This window comes from Mastigoproctus giganteus, chromosome 1 (assembly GCF_048544385.1).
Source record: "Mastigoproctus giganteus isolate SK-2022 chromosome 1, ASM4854438v1, whole genome shotgun sequence".
Classification (NCBI taxonomy): Eukaryota; Metazoa; Arthropoda; class Arachnida; order Uropygi; family Thelyphonidae; genus Mastigoproctus; species Mastigoproctus giganteus.
The window spans coordinates 119947269-119971620 of record NC_143575.1 but is presented as its reverse complement, the minus strand read 5'-3'; the positions used below and the strand labels follow the sequence as shown (position 1 = coordinate 119971620).

General features: G+C 39.2%; 1 protein-coding gene across 1 annotated transcript in view; it reads right to left on the bottom strand.

Annotated features, from left to right (window-relative positions):
- The window catches only part of LOC150091114 (propionyl-CoA carboxylase alpha chain, mitochondrial-like), a 1103107-nt gene that overhangs the window by 143941 nt on the left and 934814 nt on the right, over positions 1–24352 (bottom strand). The window contains exon 19 of the mRNA XM_090381963.1: positions 11960–12062. Coding sequence (XP_090238089.1) covers positions 11960–12062 — 103 coding nt within the window. The remainder of the gene's footprint in view (positions 1–11959; positions 12063–24352) is intronic.

Genomic DNA, 24352 nt, shown 5'->3' with positions numbered 1-24352 from the left:
GGAGGTACCCATGGACTGTAGATGTGAAAAGGTAACTCCAAATCCACAAAGGAGGATCAAAGGGAGACACAGGTAATTACAGACCTATTAGTTTAACTGCTGTTCTAGGGAAATTAATGGAGGCACTGATTAAAAAACCACTACAGAATCATCTAGACAAGACTTCACTACTGCAACAGGATCTTATTTTTTTACACTATTCTTGGAAAAATATGAGAGTTTTGTTTGACATAATGATTTATATCTTTTTGTTGGAATTCTTGTTTTGTTTTGGTTTAAATCTAAAAGCTCAGCAGGTGTTGTATTAGCATCAGCATTAGCATTAGTAGGGGCATTTGATGCAAGAAAGCAAGCTTATACAGCATCAGCCACAAAAAAAAACCCACTTCCACTTCATCCCTCTGTTCATTCAAAATACCTCACCATCTGAGCCTTAAACTTATTTAGGCTATCAACTTCCACGACAAGGGATGGAATTCTGTTCCACCAACCAACCACCCGCTGGCTAAAGGCAAATTTCTACACGTCTATCCTACATCTGTCTTTCCTCAATTTGAATTTATGCCCTCTCAGGTGATTATTGAGTGAGAGGTAGAATCCCATCACCATTGAGCATGCTCAACTCATTCAAGGCTTTATACACCTCTATCAGATCACCTCGCTGGTGCCTGGTCTCCAGACACTGTAATTTGCAAAACTTAAGCCTTTCTTCGTATGAGCACCCCTTTGTTCCATTCACTAATCTTGTTGCTCTTCTCTGTACTCGTTCCAGCATCTCTACATCCTTCTTGAAATGAGGCCTCCAGACCTGTATACAGTACTCTAGGTGTGGTCTGACCATTGCCTTATACAAGGGAATAATCACCTCCTTATCCCTGCTAGAAAAATTCCTATATATCATTGACAATACACCATGAGCTAATCTTGCAGCCCGTCTGCACTGCTCAGAGAACTTCATATCTGCCTGCACAACCACCCCCAGGTCCCTTTCATTCTCTACCACTTTCAGTGTAGTACCACAGAGTTGATACGTTGCTCTGGGGTTGCTGTTTCCCATGTGTAGTACTTTACATTTGTCAAAGTTAAACTTCATTTGCCACCTCTCAGCTCATCTGCTCAACCTTTCCAGATCCTGTTGCAGCAGCATAGTGTCGGTAGTGTCCTTCCCAACCCTGCCTACCTTTGTATTGTCTGCAAACTTCGACATTAAGCTTCATATACCTTCATCAATATCATTTATGAATACAGAAAACAATAATGGACCCAACACTGAGCCTTGAGGGACTCCACTAATAACATTAGTCCACGACAAGCAGTGTTCATTGATTACCACTCTCTGTCTTCTCCCCCTCAGCCACCCCTTTATCCACAGCAGCAATTTGCCTCCAATGCCACACTGCTCCAATTTGTGCAGCAGTCTTCCATGTGCAACAGTATCAAAAGCCTTTCTAAGATCCAAGTATATAATATCAAAGTTATTCCCTGCATCCAGTTCCTTTGTGACTGCATCATAGTATCCAATCAAATTGGTCAGGCAAGACTTCCCCTTAACAAAACCATGCTGTGTCCGAGCTATAGCTGAAGTCTTGTCTAAATGATCCTGCAGTGCTTCTTTAACTAGTGCCTCCATTAATTTTCCTGGAACAGAAGTTAAACTCACAGGTCTATAATTACTTGTGTCAGCCTTTGATCCTCCTTTGTGAATTGGGTCCCTGAGTCCAAGGAAGCTCTCATCATTATGGCTAAGGGTTTGCTTACTTCCTTTGCTGCCTTCTTTAATATAACTGGATAGATCCCATCCACCCCAGGTGCCTTTCTTGTGTTCATCTTCAACAATTTCTCCTCCACTTTACTCTCAGTTATTACAAGATTCTCTAGCTTACTGCTAGAGTTGAATACACCTCTGGCTTTCCCCTCGCTAAATAACTCCTCATGTGTGAATGTTGATGCAAAATATTCATTTAGTTTGTTAGCTATCCGAGCAGGATCATCACCAGTTGACCCATCGATATCAAGTGGACCAATCTGATTTATCCCCTTCCTTCTACAGTTTACATAAGTAAAGAACTCTTTGCTGTTTTTCTTTGCATCCCTTGCCAAAGATTTCTCGTAATCTGCCTTCGCCTGCCTAACCTCCTTTGTAACTTGGTTACAGATCAACTTGTATCTATCATAGGCTTCTGTGTCGTGTTAATTTGTATGTATCCCATGCATGCTTCTTCTCTACCATATGCCTCATCAGTTCATCTGGCATCCATTTAGGCCTAAACTTTAAACAATATTTCTTAGTTGGTATGTAAAGCCTAGTAGCTTCCAAGATAAGTTCTTTGAATGCTTCCCATTTTGCATTTGCTGTTGGTAACATCATCAGTTGGTCCCACTGTATAGAATTTAAATACTGTCTCAGTCCATCGTAGTTGCCTTTACAAAAACAATAACCCTTCCCTTTACCCCTAATGGTAGTTACCTCTTTGAGTAAATCCCACTTCAGCACACTGTGATCGCTGCCACCTAGTGGTTCATTTATCTGCAGATTCTTAATGCATGAAGAATCACTGCTGATAATCAAATCAAGAGTATTCCTCCCTCTATTTGCCTCCTGAACATGCTGATGTAGAAAACAATTATCCAATAAATCCACAAAAGCCTTGCTATTGTGTGAGTGACCAGCCCCCAAATTCCAGTCAATATCTGGGAAATTAAAATCTCCCACTATAAGACTCTCTCATTTACTGGCCCACTCTATTTCCCTGTACAGTATCTTATTATACTCATCAGAGTCATTAGGCCTATAGCACATTCCTACTCTCAATTTTGATCTCCCAATGCTTATGTCACACCAAATTGACTCAACACTGCACTGTCCGGCAATGTCCACTGGCTTCACTTCCTTGGATTTTATGTATTTCTTAACTCTGTGCGACACCATCTAGAAAAGTTGACCAGATGGACTGAGAGGTGGCAAATGAAGTTTAACATTCACAAATGTAAAGTACTACATATGGGAAGCAATAATCTCAGAGTAACGTATCAACTCTGTGGTACCACACTGACAGTGGTAGAGAATGAAAAGAATCTGGAGGTAATTGTGCAGGCAGATATAAAGTTTTCTGAGCAGTTCAGATGGCCTCCAAGAGTAGCTCATGGTGTCTTGTTAATGATATACAGGAATTTTTCATAGAAGAATTTTTCTAGTAGGGATAAGGAGGTGATTATCCCCTTGTATAAGGCAATGGTCAGGCCACACCTTGAGTACTGTGTACAGGTCTGGAGGACTCATTTTAAGAAGGATGTAGAGCTGTTGGAATGAGTTAAGGGAAGGGCAACAAGATTATTGAATGGAACAAAGGGTTCCTCTTATGAAGAAAAGCTTAAGTTTACAAATTACAGTGTCTGGAAACTAGGCACCTGCGAGGTGATTTGATTGAGGTGTATAAAGTCTTGAATGTTTTGAGCATGCTCAATGCTGATGGGATTCTTCCTCTTGCTCAGAATAATCACCTGAGAGGGCATAAATTCGAATTGAGGAAAGACGGTTGTAAGATAGATGTGCGGAAGTTTGCCTTTAACCAGCGGGTGGTTCACTGCTGGAACAAACTTGCATCTGTCATTTAGCTTAAATAGATTCCAGGCAGAACTTGACAAACATTTGGAGTGAGTGGATAGACGAAATAAGTGTTTTTTTTAGCATTAGCATTAGTAGAGGCATTTGATGCAAGAAAGCAAGCTTATGCAGCATCAGCCAAAAAAAAAAAAAAAAAAAAGTAACATAAATAAATAAAAATAACCACTTCCTCTTCACCCCTCTGTTCGTTCGAAATACCTGTCCAGCTGAGCCTTAAACTTATTTAAGCTATCAACTTCCACGACCAGGGATGGAAGTCTATTCCAGCAACCAACCACCCGCTGGCTAAAGACAAATTTCCTCACATCTATCCTACATCTGTCTATCCTCAATTTGAATTTATGCCCTCTCAGGTGATTATTCTGAGCAAGAGGAAGAATCCCATCAGCATTGAGCATGCTCAAACCATTCAAGGCTTTATACACCTCTATCAGATCACCTCGCCGGTGCCTAGTCTCCAGACACTGTAATTTGCAAAACGTAAGCCTTTCTTTGTAAGAGCACCCCTTTGTTCCATTCACTAATCTTGTTGCCCTTCTCTGTACTCGTTCCAGCATCTCTACATCCTTCTTGAAATGAGGCCTCCAGACCTGTATACAGTACTCTAGGTGCGGTCTGACCATTGCCTTATACAAGGGAATAATCACCTCCTTATCCCTGCTAGAAAAATTCCTATATATCATCGACAATACACCATGAGCTACTCTTGCAGCCCGTCTGCACTGCTCAGAAAACTTCATATCTGCCTGCACAACCACCCCCAGGTCCCTTTCATTCTCTAGCACTGTCAGTGTAGTACCACAGAGTTGATACGTTGCTCTGGGGTTGCTGTTTCCCTTATGTAGTACTTTACATTTGTCAATGATAAACTTCATTTGCCAGCTCTCAGCCCATCTGCTCAACCTTTCGAGATCCTGTTGCAGTAGCATAGTGTCAGTAGTGTCCTTGACAACCCTGCCAACCTTCGTATCATCTGCAAACTTGGACATTAAGCTTGATATACCATCATCAATATCATTTATAAAAACAGAAAACAACAATGGACCCAACACTGAGCCCTGAGGGACCCCACTAATAACATTAGTCCACGATGAGCAGTGTCCATTGATTACCACTCTCTGTCTTCTCCCCCTCAACCACCCCTTTATCCATAGCAGCAATTTGCCTCCAATGTCACACTGCTCCAATTTGTGTAGCAGTCTTCCATGTGCAACAGTATCAAAAGCCTTTCTAAGATCCAAGTATATAATATCAAAGTTATTCCCTGCATCCAGTTCTTTTGTGACTGCATCATAGTATCCAATCAAGTTGGTCAGGCAAGACTTCCCCTTAACAAAACCATGCTGTGTCTGAGCTATAACTGAAGTCTTGTCTAAATGATCCTGCAGTGCTTCTTTAATCAGTGCCTCCATTAATTTTCCTGGAACAGAAGTTAAGTTCACAGGTCTATAATTACTTGTGTCAGCCTTTGATCCTCCTTTGTGAATTGGGGTCACATTTGCACATTTCCAGTCTATGGGTACCTTCCCTGAGTCCAAGGAAGCTCTCATAATTATGGCTAAGGGTTTGCTTACTTCCTTTGCTGCCTCCTTTAATATAACTGGATAGATCCCATCCACCCCGGGTGCCTTTCTTGTGTTTATCTTCAACAGTTTCTCCTCCACTTTACTCCCAGTTATTTCAAGATTCTGTAGCTTACTGCTAGAGTTGAATACACCTCTGGCATTCCCTTTGCTGAATAACTCCTCATGTGTGAATGTCGATGCAAAATATTCATTTAGTTTGTTAGCTACCTGAGCAGGATCATCAACAGTTGACCCATCAATATCAAGTGGACCAATCTGATTCATCCCCTTCCTTCTAGAGTTTACATAAGTAAAGAACTCTTTGCTATTTTTCTTTGCATCCCTTGCCAAGGATTTCTCGTAATCTGCCTTCGCCTGCCTAACCTCCTTTGTAACTTGGTTGCATATCAACTTGTATCTATCATAGGCTTCTGTGTCATGTGTTAATTTGTAAGTATCCCATGCATTTTTCTTCTCTGCCATATGCCTCATTAGTTCATCTGACATCCATTTTGGCCTAAACCTTGAACAATATTTCTTAGTTGGTATGTAAAGCCTAGTAGCTTCCAAGATAAGTTCTTTGAATGCTTCCCATTTTGAATTTGCTGTTGGTAACATCATCAGTTGGTCCCACTGTATAGAATTTAAATACTGTCTCAGTCCATCGCAGTCGCCTTTACGGAAGCAATAACCCTTCCCTTTACCCCTAATGGTAGTTACCTCTTTTAGTAAATCCCACTTCAGCACACTGTGATCACTGCCACCTAGTGGTTCATTTATCTGCAGATTCTTAATGCATGAAGAATCACTGCTGATAATCAAATCAAGAGTATTACTCCCTCTAGTTGCCTCCCGAACATGCTGATGTAAAAAACAATCATCCAATAAATCCACAAAAGCTCTGCTAGTGCGTGAGTAACCAGCCCCCAAATTCCAGTCAATATCTGGGAAATTAAAATCTCCCATTATAAGACTCTCTGATTTACTGGCCCACTCTATTCCCTTGTACAGTTCCTTATTATACTCATCAGAGTCATTAGGCCTATAGCACACTCCTACTCTCAATTTTGATCTCCCAATGCTTATGTCACACCAAACTGACTCAACACTGCACTGTCCAGCAATGTCGACTGGCTTCACTTCCTTGGTTTTTATGTGTTTCTTAACTAATAGCATAACCCCTGCCCCCTTCCTATCCTGTCTATCCTTTCTGTAGACGTTGTACTCCCCAAATTGCAGTTCTGCATCCCTTATATCTGTGTGAAACCACGTCTCTGATATCCCAACAATATCTGCCTTTGATGTTTTGAGCAATACCTCAAATTCATCAAATTTATTTACTAAACTCCTAGCATTGGTGTACACGCAAGTATACCTGCACCTGTTTCTATTCTTAGCTACCCTAACACAACCCATGTGTTTACTTGTACCGCAATGGCTCCCAGCAGTCTCTGAAATACCATGCATCTTGTTTTTCAGGCTTCTGCTCATTCTAATAGAAGCAGTGCAAGAATCTCTTTCACCTCTGCCAGTGGCTACTGTCAATCTATTGGTCTTTGTCTCCCCCCAAGCTAGCAGTTTTCTGACCCACCTAACACTGCCTCGATAGCATCAGCAAATATTCTTGCACCCTTTCTATTTAAGTGTATCCCATCCCTGTAGAAGCAATCTCTCCTGTTAACAAGTACAGTCCAGGCTGAAAAAAATTCTACCCCTTGAGCCTTGCACAATCTTTCCAGGGCCGAATTGATCGACAAGGCTCTCATCATATACTCCCTCCTATCGTGTCTGGGCAGAATTGCAGACACTTTCAAAGTCAACCCTAATTCTCGGCTTTTGTTCAACAGTGACCTGTACTTGTTAAGTAATTCTGCCGGTCTCCTACTCTTAATATTATTAGTGCCAACGTGTACAACTATATCACCTTTTGTGCCCTTAAAAGATGATATTCGCTCTACAACGTCATCAACCTTTGCCCCTGGTTTTTTTTGGTTGATGCCACATAAGCTTGCTTTCTTGCATCATGTGCCTTTGCTAATGCTAATGCTAAGACTACTTTACTTATGTTAACTCTAGAAGAAAGGGAATAAATTAGATTGGTCCACTTGATATCGATGGTTCAATTGTTGATGATCCTGCTCAGGTAGCTAACAAACTGAACGAGTGTTTTGCATCTATATTCACAGATGAGTAACTATTCAGGGAGTGGAATGCCAGAGGTGAACTGAACTCAGGCAGTGAGCTAAATGATTTTGTAATAACTGAGAGAAAAGTGGAGTAGAAACTGTTGAAGATAAACATAAGAAAGGCACCTTGGGTGGATGGGATCTACACAGTTATATTAAAGGAGGCAGCAAAGTAAGTAAGCAAATCCTTAGCCATAATTATGAGAGCTTCCTTGGATTCAGAGTAAGTATTCATGGACTGGAGATGTGCAAATGTGACCCCAATTCATAAAGGAGTTTCAAAGGGCAACACAAGCAATTACAAACCTGTTAGTTTAACTTCTGTTCCAGGGAAATGAATGGATGCACTGGTTAAAGAAGCACTGCAAGATAATCTACACAGTGCTTCAGTTTTAGCTCAGATACAGCATGGGTTTTTAATAGGAAGTATTGGCTGACAAATTTGATTGGATACTATGATGTGGTCGCAAAGAAACTGGAAGTAAAGAATAATTTTGATATTATATATTTGGATTTTAGAAAGGGTTTCCATACTGTTGCACAAAGCATAGATTGCAGCAGTGTGGCATTGTAGGCAAATTGCTGCTATGGATAAAGGGAGAAGACTGAGAGTGGTAATCAATGGACACTGTTCATTGTTGACGAATGTTATTAGTGGAGTCCCGCAGGGTTCAGTGATCGGCCCATTGTTGTTTTCTGTATTTATAAATGATATTGATGATGGTATATTAGGCTTAATGTCCAGGATTGCCGACAATACGAAGGTCGGCAGAGTTGTTAATGACAGTAGACTGCTGCAACAGGATCTAGAAAAGTTGAGCAGATGGGCTGAGAAATGGCAACTGAAGTTTAACAATGACAAATGTAAAGTACTGTATATGGGAACCAGAGCAACGTATCGACTGTGTGGGACTAATTTACAGTGGTAGAGAATGAAAAGGACCTGGGGTTAATTGTGCAGGCAGATATGAAAGAATAGCTCATGGTGTCTTGTCAATGGTATACAGAAAATTTCTAGCAGAGATAAGGAGGTGATGTATATATACTGTATATAGGTCTGGAGGCCTCATTTTAAGAAGAAAATAGAGCTGCTGGAATGAATATAGAAAAGGGCAACATGATTAGTGAATGGAAAAAAGGGTTGCTCTTACGAAGAAAGGCTTAAGTTTTGCAAATTACAGTGTCTGGAGACTAGGCACCTGCGAGGTGATCTGATTGAGGTGTATAAAGCCGTGAATAGTTTGAGCGTGCTCAATGCTGATGGGATACTTTCTCTTGCTCAGAATAATCGCCTGAGAGGACATAAATTCAAATTGAGGAAAGACAGTTGTAGGATAGATGTGCAGCCTATAGCCAGTAGGTGGTTGATTGGAGGAACAAACTTCCATCTGTCATTGTAGAAGTTGATAGTTGAAATAGATTCAAGGCAGATGCAGACAAACATTTGGAGCGAGTGGATGGATGAAATTAGATGATTTTTTTTTTTTTTTTTTTTTTAATGATGCTATATAAGCTTTCTTTCTTGCATCATGTACCTTTACTAGTGCTAATGCTAATGCTGATTAAAGTCATCTAAGTTTGAATGGAGCCCACAACAATTCCACTGAATAACTGTATCCATTGTTTGGTTTTACCCAGTGTCTGCTAACATTCGTGAGGTAGTTTGTTTACGCTTGTCTGTGTTTCCTTTTTCTTTCTTTGAGAAAACTGGTCTGCCTGTGTCAATGTCATCTTCTGGATGAATTTCAAGAACTGTATCATCTTCTTTTGCTTTTTTATCGATGTCCATGGTATCAGATCTGAATTTGTATGTATCAGTTTTTTCAGAGCTCTTGTTTTGTTCTTTTGATTGCTGATTGAAATTCTTATCTGGAGGTATTGTTACCAGTGCATACTTGGAGGTAGATTGTTCATTTGATGAAGAAAGTACTGATTTCGCCCAACCAGATATCAAGATATTTGGAGGGACTGAGCAGACAGTCTGAGTTGATACTGAGTGTAGCCATTAAGTAACTGATATGTACGTAGATGATTTTGTAGGAATTGCAAAGTGTTTCTTTGCCTCTTGATATGACACTTTGTTCTCTATCTTATATTTCTGAATATTCTTTTCTTGTTTCCACTGGATGTAGTCCTTAGAGAAAGCAGAATGATTACCATGGCAATTAGGACAGTTTTGGGTTTCACTGTTACAGTCCATATGTGTGTGTGTGTTATTTTGAACCACAAGAAGCACAAGTGATTAAATCTCTGCACACAGTTTGCGAATGATGAATTTTTGACACTTATAGCATCGGACTGGGTTGGGAATGTACGGCCGAACATGGCATCTGAGGTATCCAGCTTTTATAGTTGCGGGGAGATTTGGTGATTTAAAGGTCAGTATGACTGTCGAAGTAGGGACAGGCTCTTCATCTTTTCTGATAAAAATTCTTTTTGCTTGGACTACATTTTAGTTGCTTGATTCACGGACTTCATCCTCTGATACATTAATGAGATCCCATTCTGATATTACCCTTTTAGAGGAGTTCAAGGTGGCATGTCGGGTAACCTTTGTGGGAATTCCACCAAAGGTAGTCATTTTCAAGAGTTTTTAAGCATGTTTGTATTCATTCATCTCCAGATCTTAGTCGCCGAGCCATTTTTGGAGGGCCAGCCACATTTTCGAGACATATCTGAACAAAAATGGGGAGAGCTCTGTGGAGGAATGTAATATTAAAAAGAGCAGAGTAGAAAAATCTGTCCCTTCTTTTTTTCGTCTCTTGGCATGGGATGTATTCAAATTATCATGATCGTCATGTCTATTTGGATCTGGATCAAGCGATCCATAGTTGGAGTGTTTTGTGTTGTCCATCGTTATTTCTTTTATCCCTGGGACAGTGGATTTCTTCTCCCAGGTTTCCAGCCCACCTCATGGAGGCAGGAATGGTGCCCAAGTGATAAGGTTGTTTGTGTTAGTAGGTTATTCTTATATACAAAAAAGAAAGGTGGCTTTCCTTTCTGTTAAGAACGATAACTGCTTTACTTTAGAAGAGCAAAATTAGATAACTTCGAAAATTAGAAAAATAACGCTCAACCAGAATCAATTGCTCTTTTAAGAAAATCACTTTCAAATCACTTAAGAATTGCTGTAGTCACTCACTTGGCACTCGGGGCCTCTATATTCATTAATGATACTGATGAAGGTATCATCATCATCATCATCAGCCATTTTCAATCCACTGCAGGATGAAGGCCTCTCCAGCAACTTTCCAGTTCCTTCTGTTTTGAGCACTGGCCATCCATTTACTACTCAAAAACTCATGAATTTCATCCATCCATCTCCGCCTTTGTCTTCCAGGTTTTCTTCTAGCTCCTCTTGGGTACCATTCTGTTATTTTCTTAGTCCATCTGTCATCATGTCTTCGAGCTATGTGTCCTGCCCAAGACCATTTTAGTTCTTTAGTTTTGATAAGAATGTCCTTTACTTGAGTTTGGTGCCTAATCCATGTGTTTCTCTTCTTATCTAACAGTCTGATTCCCAATATAATTCGTTCCATTCTTCGCTGTGTAGTTCTTAGCTTCTCTTCCATTCTTTTGGTGAGTGCCCAAGTTTCACTTCCATAAGTCATGGTGGGGAGTATACATTGATTCATTATTTTACGTTTCAGACAAACTGGGATATTGCTCTTCAGTATGTGACTATATTTCCTGAATGCTATCCATCCAAAATTTATTCTTCTCTTGACTTCCAGCCATTTATCATTATTACAGCTAATAACTTGTCCCAGATAAGTATATGACTCCACCTTTTCAATTACTGCTCCTTCAATCATTATTTCCCTTTCAGTGGCATACTTGTTCATCATTACTTTTGTTTTAGCCATATTCATCTTTAGTCCAAAACCTTACTAACTGTGCATAACTGATTAAGATTTTCCTCTAATTCTTTGGGATCGTGGCTTATGACCACAATGTCATCTGCAAATCGTAAATGGTTTAGGTACTCTCCGTTCACATTGACTCCTTTCTGCGACCAGTCTAATCTTCTGAAAGTTTCCTCAAGGGCAGCAGTAAACAGCTAATGTCTAAGTTTGTCTAAGTTTGCTGATGACACAAAGGTTGGCAGGATGGTTAACGAAAATCATCAGGGTGAGCTACTACAACAAGATCTAGGAAAATTGGGTCGATGAGCTGAGAAATAGGAGTTGAAGTTTAACGTTGACAAATGCAAGGTGCTGCTATGGGTAGCAGTAATCCCCAATTAATGTTGATGGCATTCTTCCTCTTGCTGAGATTGCACACCTAATGGAGCATAAATTCAAACTGAGGAAGGGTGGGTGCAGGATAGATGTGTATACATTCAACCATCAGATGGTTGATTGTTGGAGCAATGTGGCAGTTTTTTTTTTTTTTTTTGGCTGATGCTATATAAACCTATCGTGCATCATACTAATAACTCACAGCCCAAATTCTAAATAAACAATTATAATATTTATGATTTCAATTTTAAGATTATTCATTTTTTGCCCCTTGTTTATCTGCTATCAGTAACAATTCCGTGTGATTTTTATTATAATTCATAGATAACAAAACTTACTCACTTCAAATTTTGACTGAGATGTTTTAATCAATAACTGCAGTCTGTCTTCCTTGATATCAACAACTAAATTCCAATCAGACTTAACAGTTTTCTCTAGTGTAGGTCTGGAAATAATAATAATAAAAAGATAATAATAATACAAGCAGAAAAAAAAAGCATATAGGAAAATAATACACTGCCACAACATTTTCTATAAATCACAGTTGCTGGAACATTATTCTTTGGTAAATGCAAAAATAAGCAACATTTAACTAATACAAAATGAAACATCAAACATAATTTATTTATGCATTTTTTTATTTAATATTTAATATTAATTTGTTTAATAATTATTTTTTTAATGGTGCCATCCTAGTTAAAAAAACAAAAAACCAATAATTCTCTGTTTATACAAAACTATAACATTTCCTTAACGAATATCTCGTAAGGAAAACCAAATTTGCATCTAAATGCATTGATTTCATATTACTGAGAGATTCACCTCGAGATGTCTTGATAATTACATTATGCACCACAAATGAAAACACTGTTCCATAGATCCATATTGTTATTTATTTGATGTGGGTATTTTGGTGCTTAATGATGCACAACTTAGTAAATTTGATAATTGAGAGCTATTAAATGCTCAATAATTCCTATATTCTATTATATTATAAATCAACAGGGATTACCTTTATTTTAGATATAGGAAGCTTCTTTTCCAACTCTCCTGGTCCAACTCACTAATAATTCTTGAGGATGGCGATATCTATTTTGTAAAGCAGGTGGGACATCTTCCCCACTGTCAGAACAGTAGTGTTCAGTCTGTGCGGTTGCAACAATGAGTGCTCATGACTGCTGTCTATAAACACCATACTTCTGGCAGCATGGAAACCATTACTTGGATTGGCATAAAATTAGATTTTGAGGTCTAAACTGTTTAATAAATATGGACAAATTATTTCTTTCGGTCCTATAGCTGGACTTTAAACAAAAATTATAAATATTCAACACAACTATCACAAACTACTTATTGCAGAAACCTTAGAGATGAAACTACAATAAACTTCAATCAATATCCGTAGGCCATTCCTATTGTCCGACGATTGGTCACTTATATGTATGCGTGAAGAACAAACACTACAACATAAGACAAAAGTTTCGGATTAATTGTAAGTTGCTCCGTTCCTGTGAACATGACGCCCGAAAAGTTCTAGTCCGACTTAAGGAATGTAGAGAATAATCCCCCCCCCCCATATCCAATTTTATTAGACCCCTAAATTAAACTCTAAAGTCAAGCTATAGGACCGAAAGAAATAATCGGTCCATATTTATTAAACAGTTTAGACCTCAAAATCTAATTTTATGCCAATCCAAGTAATGGTTTCCATGCTGCCAGAAGTATGGTGTTTGTAGACAGCAGTCATGAGCGCTCATTGTTGCGACCGACAGTCTGAACACTACGGTTCTGACAGTGGGGAAGATGTCCCACCTGCTTTACAAAATAGATATCGCCATCCTCAAGAATTATTAGTGAGTTGGACCAGGAGAGTTGGAAAAGAAGCTTCCTATATCTAAAACAACTTAGTAAAGCAAATATGGGCACAATATGTCAGATGCTATAGGGTAAAGTTTAATCCTAAACTTACTTGAGTCTAAAACTGCTTTCAAGTGGTTTGAGATTCAAGTAAGTTTACAACAAACGTCACATGCTGCCAGAAATATATACATACCCACACATGGGTACATATATGCTACCTATAATTTTGAATTAAATTTCAGGTACTCATGGTGACAGATGACTCTCAACCAGTGTGACACCGCCACTTTGCTTATTGGATTCTTCAAGTGGTGAAACCCATATTTAATCTCCAAAGAAAAGTACTGGTAACCTCCCCATTTCTCCCATCATGCAGAGTGATAGAAGGCTTTTGTTATTATGATGGGAATGATGGCAAGATCCATCTTCCTTATATTCAAGAGTACAGCTCTAAAACAGTTTTTGCAGGCTGGCTGCTAGACTGTTCACCAGATTGAAGGTATTGGCTCTTTAGGGGACATTCTGATCAGCTAGTGTATATGCCTCTACTCACCAAGATAGTGATTGAAGGAGGTCTAAGCAGTATGTATGGGAGGGAAATTGTCAAGATTATGTTATGTCAAGGAGCAGATTAATCTTGCTGTGTGTACATAATAACCAAAAATCTCAAAATTTCATACATGTCCCCTGCCACTCTACTTTTATTTTACTACTGAATACATGATAAATAGTCAAACAAATAGAATAACCTTATCTGTGAAAAAGTCTAAACTTCTTAAACATTTCCTTGTTAATTTCATAAATATACATGGTCCAGTCTCAGTTCCAATCTTAATGATGTCCATTTCTATTTACAGTCTGCCAAGACTCACTTAATTTTTCTAACAGAATCCAAATTATCGGTTGCCTCAACCACTGCTCATCTCACTTGTCATAATTATTCGATGATAATTCCTTTTGCTTCAAAAGCAGTACTTGTGTATATGACTGATCCGATCTTCCTGTCAGAGTTTTAGTACTTGGTAATCTCCTCTTTATAATCTGGATATCCAACACAAAAAAAAAAAAAAAAAAAGAAATTCTGTCAAATTCATCTGTTGCCTCCATCATTCTCCCAACTCCACTAACCATACAGAACACTGACCTCAATTTCTTTAAAACTCAGTTTTCTCCAATCCAACGTTCCGAAATTTTTCTTGACGATTTTAATGTTCACATCTCCAACTGCCTCCACATTTTTAGCCATATGGATCCAGGTGGTCAATTTGCTGAGGCATTTTCAATTACTAATGCCCTTGCACATATTGTTTATTTAACCATCTGAATACCAGACAATCTTAACCATGTATCCCGCACACCTGATATTTTTCTTACAAACAACACCTCAAAGTTCACAATAGAGTTGACTATCCCTTAGACACCTCAGATCCAAACTCGGTGAGAGTCTCTTTTCCAATGGAGCCTTTCTCTCATGGCTGAGAATGGCCATTCCGATAATGCTAAACAAAATGCTGTTCGGCATTATAGGAATGTGAAAAGGGAGATATGCGAGACTTCTATTCTTTGTTTCCTTGGTTAGATTACTGTTTTAAATCTTATAATCCAGATGTTTGCTCAGAGCATGCCAGCGAAATTATTTTTGAAGGGAAGAAATTCTTTATTCCACAATCCATTTTAAAATCATCCCTAATTTAAATCTTTGTTTTCCAATAAAGGCTGTTCAAGATAAGAATATTGTATATTGCAGTTGGCTAGAATCCAAATCTCCAGGTTCATTTTCTGCCCACATTGAAGCTTACATTTCTAAGGAGTTATTAATCAGTCCAAATTATATTTTTGAACATTAGCATTAGCATTAGCAGAGTCATTTGATGCAAGAAAGCAAGCTTATGCAGCATCAGCCAAAAAAAAAAAAACCCACTTCCACTTCACCCCTCTGTTCGTTCAAAATACCTGTCCAGCTGAGCCTTAAACTTATTTAGGCTATCAACCTCCACCACATGGGATGGAAGTCTGTTCCACCAACCAACCACACGCTGGCTAAAGGCAAATTTCCGCACGTCTATCCTATATCTGTCTTTCCTCAATTTGAATTTATGCCCTCTCAGGTGATTTTTCGGAGCTACAGGAAGAATCCCATCGGCATTGAGCATGCTCAAACCATTCAGGGCTTTATACACCTCTATCAGATAACCTCGCCGGTGCCTAGCCTCCAGACACTGTAATTTGCAAAACTTAAGCCTTTCTTCGTAAGAGCACCCCTTTGTTCCATTCACTAATCTTGTTGCCCTTCTCTGTACCCGTTCCAGCAGCTCTACATCCTTCTTGAAATGAGGCCTCCAGACCTGTATACAGTACTCTAGGTGTGGCCTGACCATTGCCTTATACAATGGAATAATCACCTCCTTATCCCTGCTGGAAAAATTCCTATATATCATTGACAATACTCCATGAGCTACTCTTGCAGCCCGTCTGCACTGCTCAGAGAACTTCATATCTGCCTGCACAACCACCCCCAAGTCCCTTTCATTCTCCACCACTGTCAGTGTTGTACTACAGAGTTGATACGTTGCTCTGGGGTTGCTGTTTCCCATGTGTAGTACTTTACATTTGTCAATGTTAAACTTCATTTGCCACCTCTCAGCCCATCTGCTCAACCTTTCCAGATCCTGTTGCAGCAGCATAGTGTCAGTAGTGTCCTTGACAACCCTGCCAACCTTTGTATCGTCAGCAAACTTGGACATTAAGCTTGATATACCATCATCAATATCATTTATAAATACAGAAAACAATAATGGACCCAACACTGAGCCCTGAGGGACTCCACTAATAACATTAGTCCACGATGAGCAGTATGCATTGATTACCACTCTCTGTCTTCTCCCCCTCAGCCACCCCTTTATCCATAGCAGCAATTTGCCTCCAATGTCACACTGCTCCAATTTGTGTAGCAGTCTTCCATGTGCAACAGTATCAAAAGCCTTTCTAAGGTCCAAGTATATAATATCAAAGTTATTCCCTGCATCCAGTTCTTTTGTGACTGCATCATAGTATCCAATCAAGTTGGTGAGGCAAGACTTCCCCTTAACAAAACCATGCTGTGTCTGAGCTATAACTGAAGTCTTGTCTAAATGATCCTGCAGTGCTTCTTTAACCAGTGCCTCCATTAATTTTCCTGGAACAGAAGTTAAGCTCACAGGTCTATAATTACTTGTGTCAGCCTTTGATCCTCCTTTGCGAATTGGGGGTCACATTTGCACATTTCCAGTCTATGGGTAACTCCCCTGAGTCCAAGGAAGCTCTCATAATTATGGCTAAGGGTTTGCTTACTTCCTTTGCTGCCTCCTTTAATATAACTGGATAGATCCCATCCACCCCGGGTGCCTTTCTTGTGTTTATCTTCAACAGTTTCTCCTCCACTTTACTCCCAGTTATTTCAAGATTCTGTAGCTTACTGCTAGAGTTGAATACACCTCTGGCATTCCCCTTGCTGAATAACTCCTCATGTGTGAATGTCGATGCAAAATATTCATTTAGTTTGTTAGCTACCTGAGCAGGATCATCAACAGTTGACCCATCAATATCAAGTGAACCAACCTGATTCATCCCCTTCCTTCTAGAGTTTACATAAGTAAAGAACTCTTTGCTGTTTTTCTTTGCATCCCTTGCCAAGGATTTCTCGTAATCTGCCTTCGCCTGCCTAACCTCCTTTGTAACTTGGTTGCATATCAACTTGTATCTATCATAGGCTTCTGTGTCATGTGTTAATTTGTAAGTATCCCATGCATTTTTCTTCTCTGCCATATGCCTCATTAGTTCCCTTTACCCCTAATGGTAGTTACCTCTTTGAGTAAATCCCACTTCAGCACACTGTGATCACTGCCACCTAGTGGTTCATTTATCTGCAGATTCTTAATGCATGAAAAATCACTACTGATAATCAAATCAAGAGTATTACTCCCTCTAGTTGCCTCCCGAACATGCTGATATAGAAAACAATCATCCAATAAATCCACAAAAGCCTTGCTACTGTGTGAGTGACCAGCCCCCAAATTCCAGTCAATATCTGGGAAATTAAAATCCCCCATTATAAGACTCTCTGATTTACTGGCCCACTCTATTTCTCCGAACAGTTACTTATTATACTCATCAGAGTCATTAGGCCTATAGCACACTCCTACTCTCAATTTTGATCTCCCAATGCTTATGTCACACCGAACTGACTCGACACTGCACTGTCCAGCGACGTCGACTGGCTTCACTTCCTTGGATTTTATGTGTTTTTTAACTAATAGCATAACCCCTCCTCCCTTCCTATCCTGTCTATCCTTTCTGTAGACATTGTACTCCGCAAATTCCAGTTCTGCATTCCTTATTCTGTGTGACACAACGTCTCTGAAATCCCCACAATATCTGCCTTTGATGTTTTGAGCAATACCTCAAATTCATCAAATTTATTTACTAACCTCCTAGCATTGGAGTACACGCAAGTATACATGCACCTGTTCTTTTTCTTAGCTACCCTAACACAACCCATGTGTTTACTTGTACCCCAATGGTTCCCAGCAGTCTCTGAAATATCCTGCATCTTATTTTCCAGGCTGCGGCTCATTCCAATAGAAGCAGTGCAAAAATCACTTTTACCTCTGCCAGTGGCTACTGTTAATCTATTAGTCCTTGTATCCTCCCAATCTAGCAGTTTTCCGACCCACCTAACACTGCCTCGATAGCATCAGCAAACATTCTTGCACCCTTTCTATTTCAGTGTATCTCATCCCTGTAGAAGCAGTCTCTCCTGTTAACAAGTACAGACCAGGCTGAAAAAAATTCTACCCCTTGAGCCCTGCACAATCTTTCCAGGGCCGAATTGATTGACAGGGCTCTCATCATATACTCCCTCCTATCGTGTCTGGGCAGAATTGCAGACACTTTCAATTTCAACCCTAATTCATGGCTTTTTTTCATCAGTGACCTGTACTTGTCAAGTAATTCCGCTGGTCTCCTACTCTTAATATCATTGGTGCCAACGTGTACAACTATATCACCTTTTGTGCCCTTAAAAGATGATATCCGCTCTACAACGTCATCAACTTTTGCCCCTGGCAGACATACCCTGGTCCTGTTCCAGATTTACTGGCCCACTCTATTTCCCTGTACAGTTCCTTATTATACTCATCAGAGTCATTAGGCCTATAACACACTCCTACTCTCAATTTTGATCTCCCAATGCTTATGTCACACCAAACTGACTCAACACTGCACTGTCCAGCAATGTCGACTGGCTTCACTTCCTTGGTTTTTATGTGTTTCTTAACTAATAGCATACCCCTCCCTCCTTCCTATCCTGTCTATCCTTTCTGTAGACGTTGTACTCCCCAAATTGCAGTTCTGCATCCCTTATATCTGTGTGACACCACGTCTCTGATATCCCAACAATATCTGCCTTTGATGTTTTGAGCAATACCTCAAATTCATCAAATTGGGGCAATACCTCAAATTCATCATTTAGTCTTGTAGATGATATATATGAATTTTGCTAGCAGGGACAGGGAGGTGATTATTCCATTATACAAGGCAATAGACAGGCCACACCTAGAGCTGTGTACAGGTCTGGAGGGCTCATTTTAGGAAGGACATAAGAGTTGTTAGAATGATTACAATGAAGGGAAAACAAAGGGGCGCTCTTACCAAGAAAGGCTTAAGTTCTGCAAATTGCATTGCCTGGAGAGTAGGCACCTGCGACATGATCTGATTGAGGTGCATTTTTTTTTTTTTTTTTTTTTTATGTGAACCCCAAACACGAGAGGTATTAGAAGCTATAGTACTTAGTACCGTGCTTGGGTTGGAGGTTGAGAAGATGAAAGAAGATATCTGTTGACACTGGACTTGAACTTCTGTAGACTGTAATTTTCAGGAAATACGTATGAAGGAAGGTTGTTCCAGAAAACGGCAATTGAATGAATAAACGAGGAAGATGAAAAGTTGGTTCTGTGAGTTTGAAGTTGGACAGTAAATAGATGTTGGCTGGTGGCGGCACGTGTTTGGACTGTTTTGAAAGAGAGAGCAGGAATTATAGAAGCCAATTCAGAAGAACAGTGCCCATGGAAGTATCTGTAGAAGAGGCATGCAGCAGAAACAGCACATCTATGAGAAAGCGAGTGGAGAGACTCTGTTAGAGATGAATCATTAATTAACCTAACTGCCCTCTTCTGAATGGAATCAAGAAGCCTGAGAGAGGTTTTGGGGGCACCACCCCAGACGTGGGAACAATATTCCATGGCAGGGCGGATTTGTGATTTATACAGAGTGAGCAGCTGTTTGGAAGAAAAGAAACGCCGAGAGCGAAAGAGAAAACCAAGTTTCTTAGATGCAGAGGAAGCAATATTTGTAATGTGCTTGTGCCAAGAGAGAGAGATTAGAAGTCAGGGTAATCCCTAAAAGAGATATCTCAGTTTGCCTAGAAATCGGAGTGTCACTAAAGATAAGCATAGGAGCAGAAGAATCCTTTTTGCGAGATATAAGACAAGACTGAGTTTTAGAAGGGTTGAAATCAACTAAGTTGTCTTTGCCCCACTGGAGAATTACCTGAAGATCAGCATTTAAGGAATTGGTAGCAGATTTTCGAGAAGTTGAATCTGATTGAGCAGGACAAGGTTTCTCAAAATGGAAAGTGGAAGGCAATGTGCTATCATCGGCAAAACTATGGATAGGATTTCCAGTCAATGGAAGAAGGTCATTGATATACAAGAGGAAAAGAGTGGGGGAAAGAACTGAACCTTGGGGGACACCGGCATTATTGGAGAACTTAGAAGACAGAGAGCCATCTACCCTCACCCTCAGTGAGTGATTAGAGAGAAAAGTGGATAACCAATTACTAAAAACAGTTGGCAAACCATAAGATGGAAGCTTGTTTACAAGACCTTTATGCCAAACACGATCAAAAGCCTTTGAGATGTCAAGTGCAACTACTTGTGTTTCACCAAACCTTTCCATTGAATTAGTCCATAAATGGGTAACATAAGCCAGAATATCACCAGTGGATTGACACTGACGGAATCCATACTGGCGATCGTTGATCAGACGGAAGGTTTCTAGGTAGTTTAAGAGTTGGCGGTTAATTGATTTCTCCATTACTTTAGAAAGAGTAGAAGTAACTGCAATGGGACGATAATTGGTTATGAAGGATTTGTCACCCTTTTTAGGAACCGGCTGGATATGAGCAAATTTCCAAGCAGAAGGAAAAACACCTTTGGAATAAGAAAGAGAAAAAAGGCGGCAAAGAATAGGAGTAAATTCAGGAGCACAGGTTTTGAGGACAAGTGGAGAAATACCATCAGGACCTGGAGCTTTCTGAGCATCAAGATTCGTCAAAATCCTTCTGATATCCTTTTGACGGAAAACCACAGGAGGCATTGAATGGAGCGTGTTGGGAATGGTGGGAAGTGTTTTACCAAGATCATTAATACATGAGTTGGAAGAAAAATGGGATGCTGGCAGGTCAGCTTTATCCTTGGCTGAAGTGACAACAGAACCATCTGGTTTGGATAGAAGTGGGAGCAGAGATGGGCAAAAGTTGTGGCCAATAGCTTTGGCAAGAGACCAGAATGCTCGGCTACCATTAGGGCAAGAAGCAAGTTTTCTACTCTTAGCCTGTTCAAACTCTAGTTTGGACTGATTAATAACTGCTTTAAAATTGTTGCGAGCTTTGGTGTAGGCAGAAAATGAAACTGAAGAATTAGAAAAAGCCAATTACGATATGCAACATTCTTCTCTTGAAGAGCCTTAGCACATTTATTGGGAAACCAAGGTTTAGATAAAGGACGAGAGTATAAGGCCTTGAATGGATTGGGCAAACTGGATGCTGATGGGATTCTTCCTATTGCTCAGACTAAGAACCTGAGGGGGCACAGTTTAAAATTGACAAAAGATAGTTGTAGAATAGATGTGTGGAAATTTGCCTTTAGCCAGCAGGTAGTTGACTAGTGGAACAAGCTTCCATCTTTTGTTGTGGAACCTAATAGCCTAAATAATTTAAGGCTGAGCTGGTCAGGCATTTGGAACGAATGGAGAGGTGAAATGGGAGCATTTTTTTTTTTTCTTTTTCTTTTTTGGCTGATGCTGCATAAGCTTGATTTCTTGCATCGTATGCCTCTACTATGCTAATCTCTGCAAGATAAAAATGCGATTAAAAAAGAAAGCCACCCCCACATCAAATATTCAAATTTCTCAGCAGGGAATAAGTAATACTAAGAAATATATTTGCAGTTTTAAAACTGAATGGTACCAAAGCAAAAGTTGGCTTTGTTGTTGTGAAGTTAAAAATGCATTGTTTTGTTTTCCATGTTTCTGTTCGGAGGTGACTTAATGTGGGAAAAAAGTGGCCTTACAAACTTAAACAGAATGAAAGAAAAAACTTTAAAACATGAGAGTTCGAAGAAACATATTGATAGTGTGATTTCAGTATTTCAGTATGATTTCAGTATTTCAGATAGTGTGATTTCAGTATTAATAAAAGCAGTATTGCTTTTATTAGCGTAAATATTAAAGAACAGCTTACGATCTGCAAACATAAAAGAAAAGTTTTATCAAGAATTGTGAGGTATTCTCTAAAATAATAGACTGCATTAAACTTTGTAGACAGTTTGAAATTCCTTTCCGTGGAAACAACGAAAAAGACGATTCTAAAAATCCAGGAGTATTCAGAGTATTAATAAATTTCGCCTGTACATTAGTTTCCAATTTAAAGAACTATTTAGAAAGTAATGCAGCATTTAAAGGCATTTCAAAATCTATTCAGAATGATATCCTTGACTGTTTGCTGCAAATATGCTGGGATGAAATAAAAAGAGAAATTAAAGAAGCTTCATTTGTAGCTGTCATGGCTGATGACACAACAGATGTTTCAGAACATATATAAATGGTAATTGTTCTGAGATATGAATGAATGGAGACATTTTTGAGTATTTTTCACTCTGGAAAACCAAACGGTAGATGGAATATCGAAGTGCATTCTAGATCAGTTAGATGTAATCCTCAAAGAAAATATTCAAAAAACTGGTTGCTCAGACATTTAATGATGCAAGTGTGATGAAAGAAAAGAAAGGGGGGAATTCAGGCTAAAATAAAAGTGAACAAAAATGCAAATTTTATTCACTGCTATGCACACCAACTGAATCTGATAATGAGAAATGCAGCAAGTAGTACCTGAGATTCAAGAATATTCTTTTCGAACCTCATGTCGATACCAATATTTTTCTCGAGATCACCACAGCGTCTCTCTGTTTTCAGAAAGTATATGGACAACCGTGTTGCCCAACCTTCCCCTACAAGATGGAACTTCAATATGCACTGTGAACAGTGTTTAAAAAGTGCATGGAGGAACTACAAGTGGCAGAAAATGCAGATAAGATAATTTCAGAAGAAACTGGAATTTTCCACATCTTGGGTAATGAAAAATTCGAGTTCTGGTTAGAACTTTTTCCATCAAATAATGCCTCATGTGGAAGTTATTCATAATTAAATGCAATCTCGAGAAATTGAGGCAGTTAAAATACATGAATATATAGGAAACCTTTAAGAATGCCATTCTAAAAGTCAGGAATTCAATGTACTGTGAAAATCCTTCAAAAACACTCATGATTGAAGCGAAGGAAGTATGTGACTATATAAGTGTTGACGTAGCTTAGAGATATTCTTTTACAAAGCAATTTATTGCTGCTAAATTGTTTAACAAGGAGAACTTTGTTATTTTTCGTATGAAAATGCCCATGGAAGAGGTATGGAAGTTACTGAGGCATATCCCATGATTGAAAGAGAAAAATGTCTTATGGAATTACAAGTTTTCTATAGCAGACATGATATACACAATTATTGAAAATTAACTGGCTTGCTGAAATTTATCTCAGAAAATAATCTAGCTGAAGTTCTTGGTGAACTTACAAAGCTCATAAAATTTCTTTTGACTATTCTGATGACTACTTCAGTGCCCGGACACTGCTATTCGACATTAAAAAGAATAAAAACATTTTTAAGGAGCACTATGCTCAAGCAATGCTTTCAATAGAGAAAAGCTTGGTCAACAGTACACCAAACTTGAATGAAAAAGTTATTAATCTATTTTCAACAAATACAAACTGAAGAATGGATTTTGTTTTTAAATAAAAGTTCATGTCTGTTAATGGTAAATGTCTAGTTAATGTTTTGTAGTATTTTTCACTTGCTTATTATTATTACTGATTATATGTCTACATGTCTTATAACCAAGGCCATTTAATGTAACTTTAAGACGCAGCACCCCCAAACATCAAAGTCATGAGCCACACTGGAAACTGCACCACTAGCTTGATTGTGGATCTATCTAGAATGGGACATGATGAATGTCTTTGTATGTGTTTGATGTAAAGAGTGTGAGAACATTAGGTGTGAATCCATGGTTCTGCTTGACATATATAGCAGTTGAAGGACTGGGTGGATGCTCTTGAAGGAATTAAACTGGAGGCCCATCAAGCTGCCTATCTCAATGCCAAAGCTTCACTTGTGCATCGGGCAACACAGCAGTAACCCACAAAGCAGAAGCTGCTGGTTCCAGAGGAGATTGTTACTGCAACTCTATTATCAGGGAAACAAGAAATATATGGTGAGAAAAGGATAAGCTAAATAGGGATGTCTACCAAGGGCAAAAAGCTGATGATGATTTAGAGCAGATATCATCTGTTAAGGGCACAAAAGGCGATGTTGTTTTGCATGCTGGCATTAAGAGTGGAAGATCTGCTGACTCATTTAACAATAATCTGGAGAGAGAGAGAGAGAGAGAGAGAGAGAGAGAGAGAGAGAGAGAGAGAGAGAGAGAGAGAGAGAGAGAGAGAGAGAGAGAGA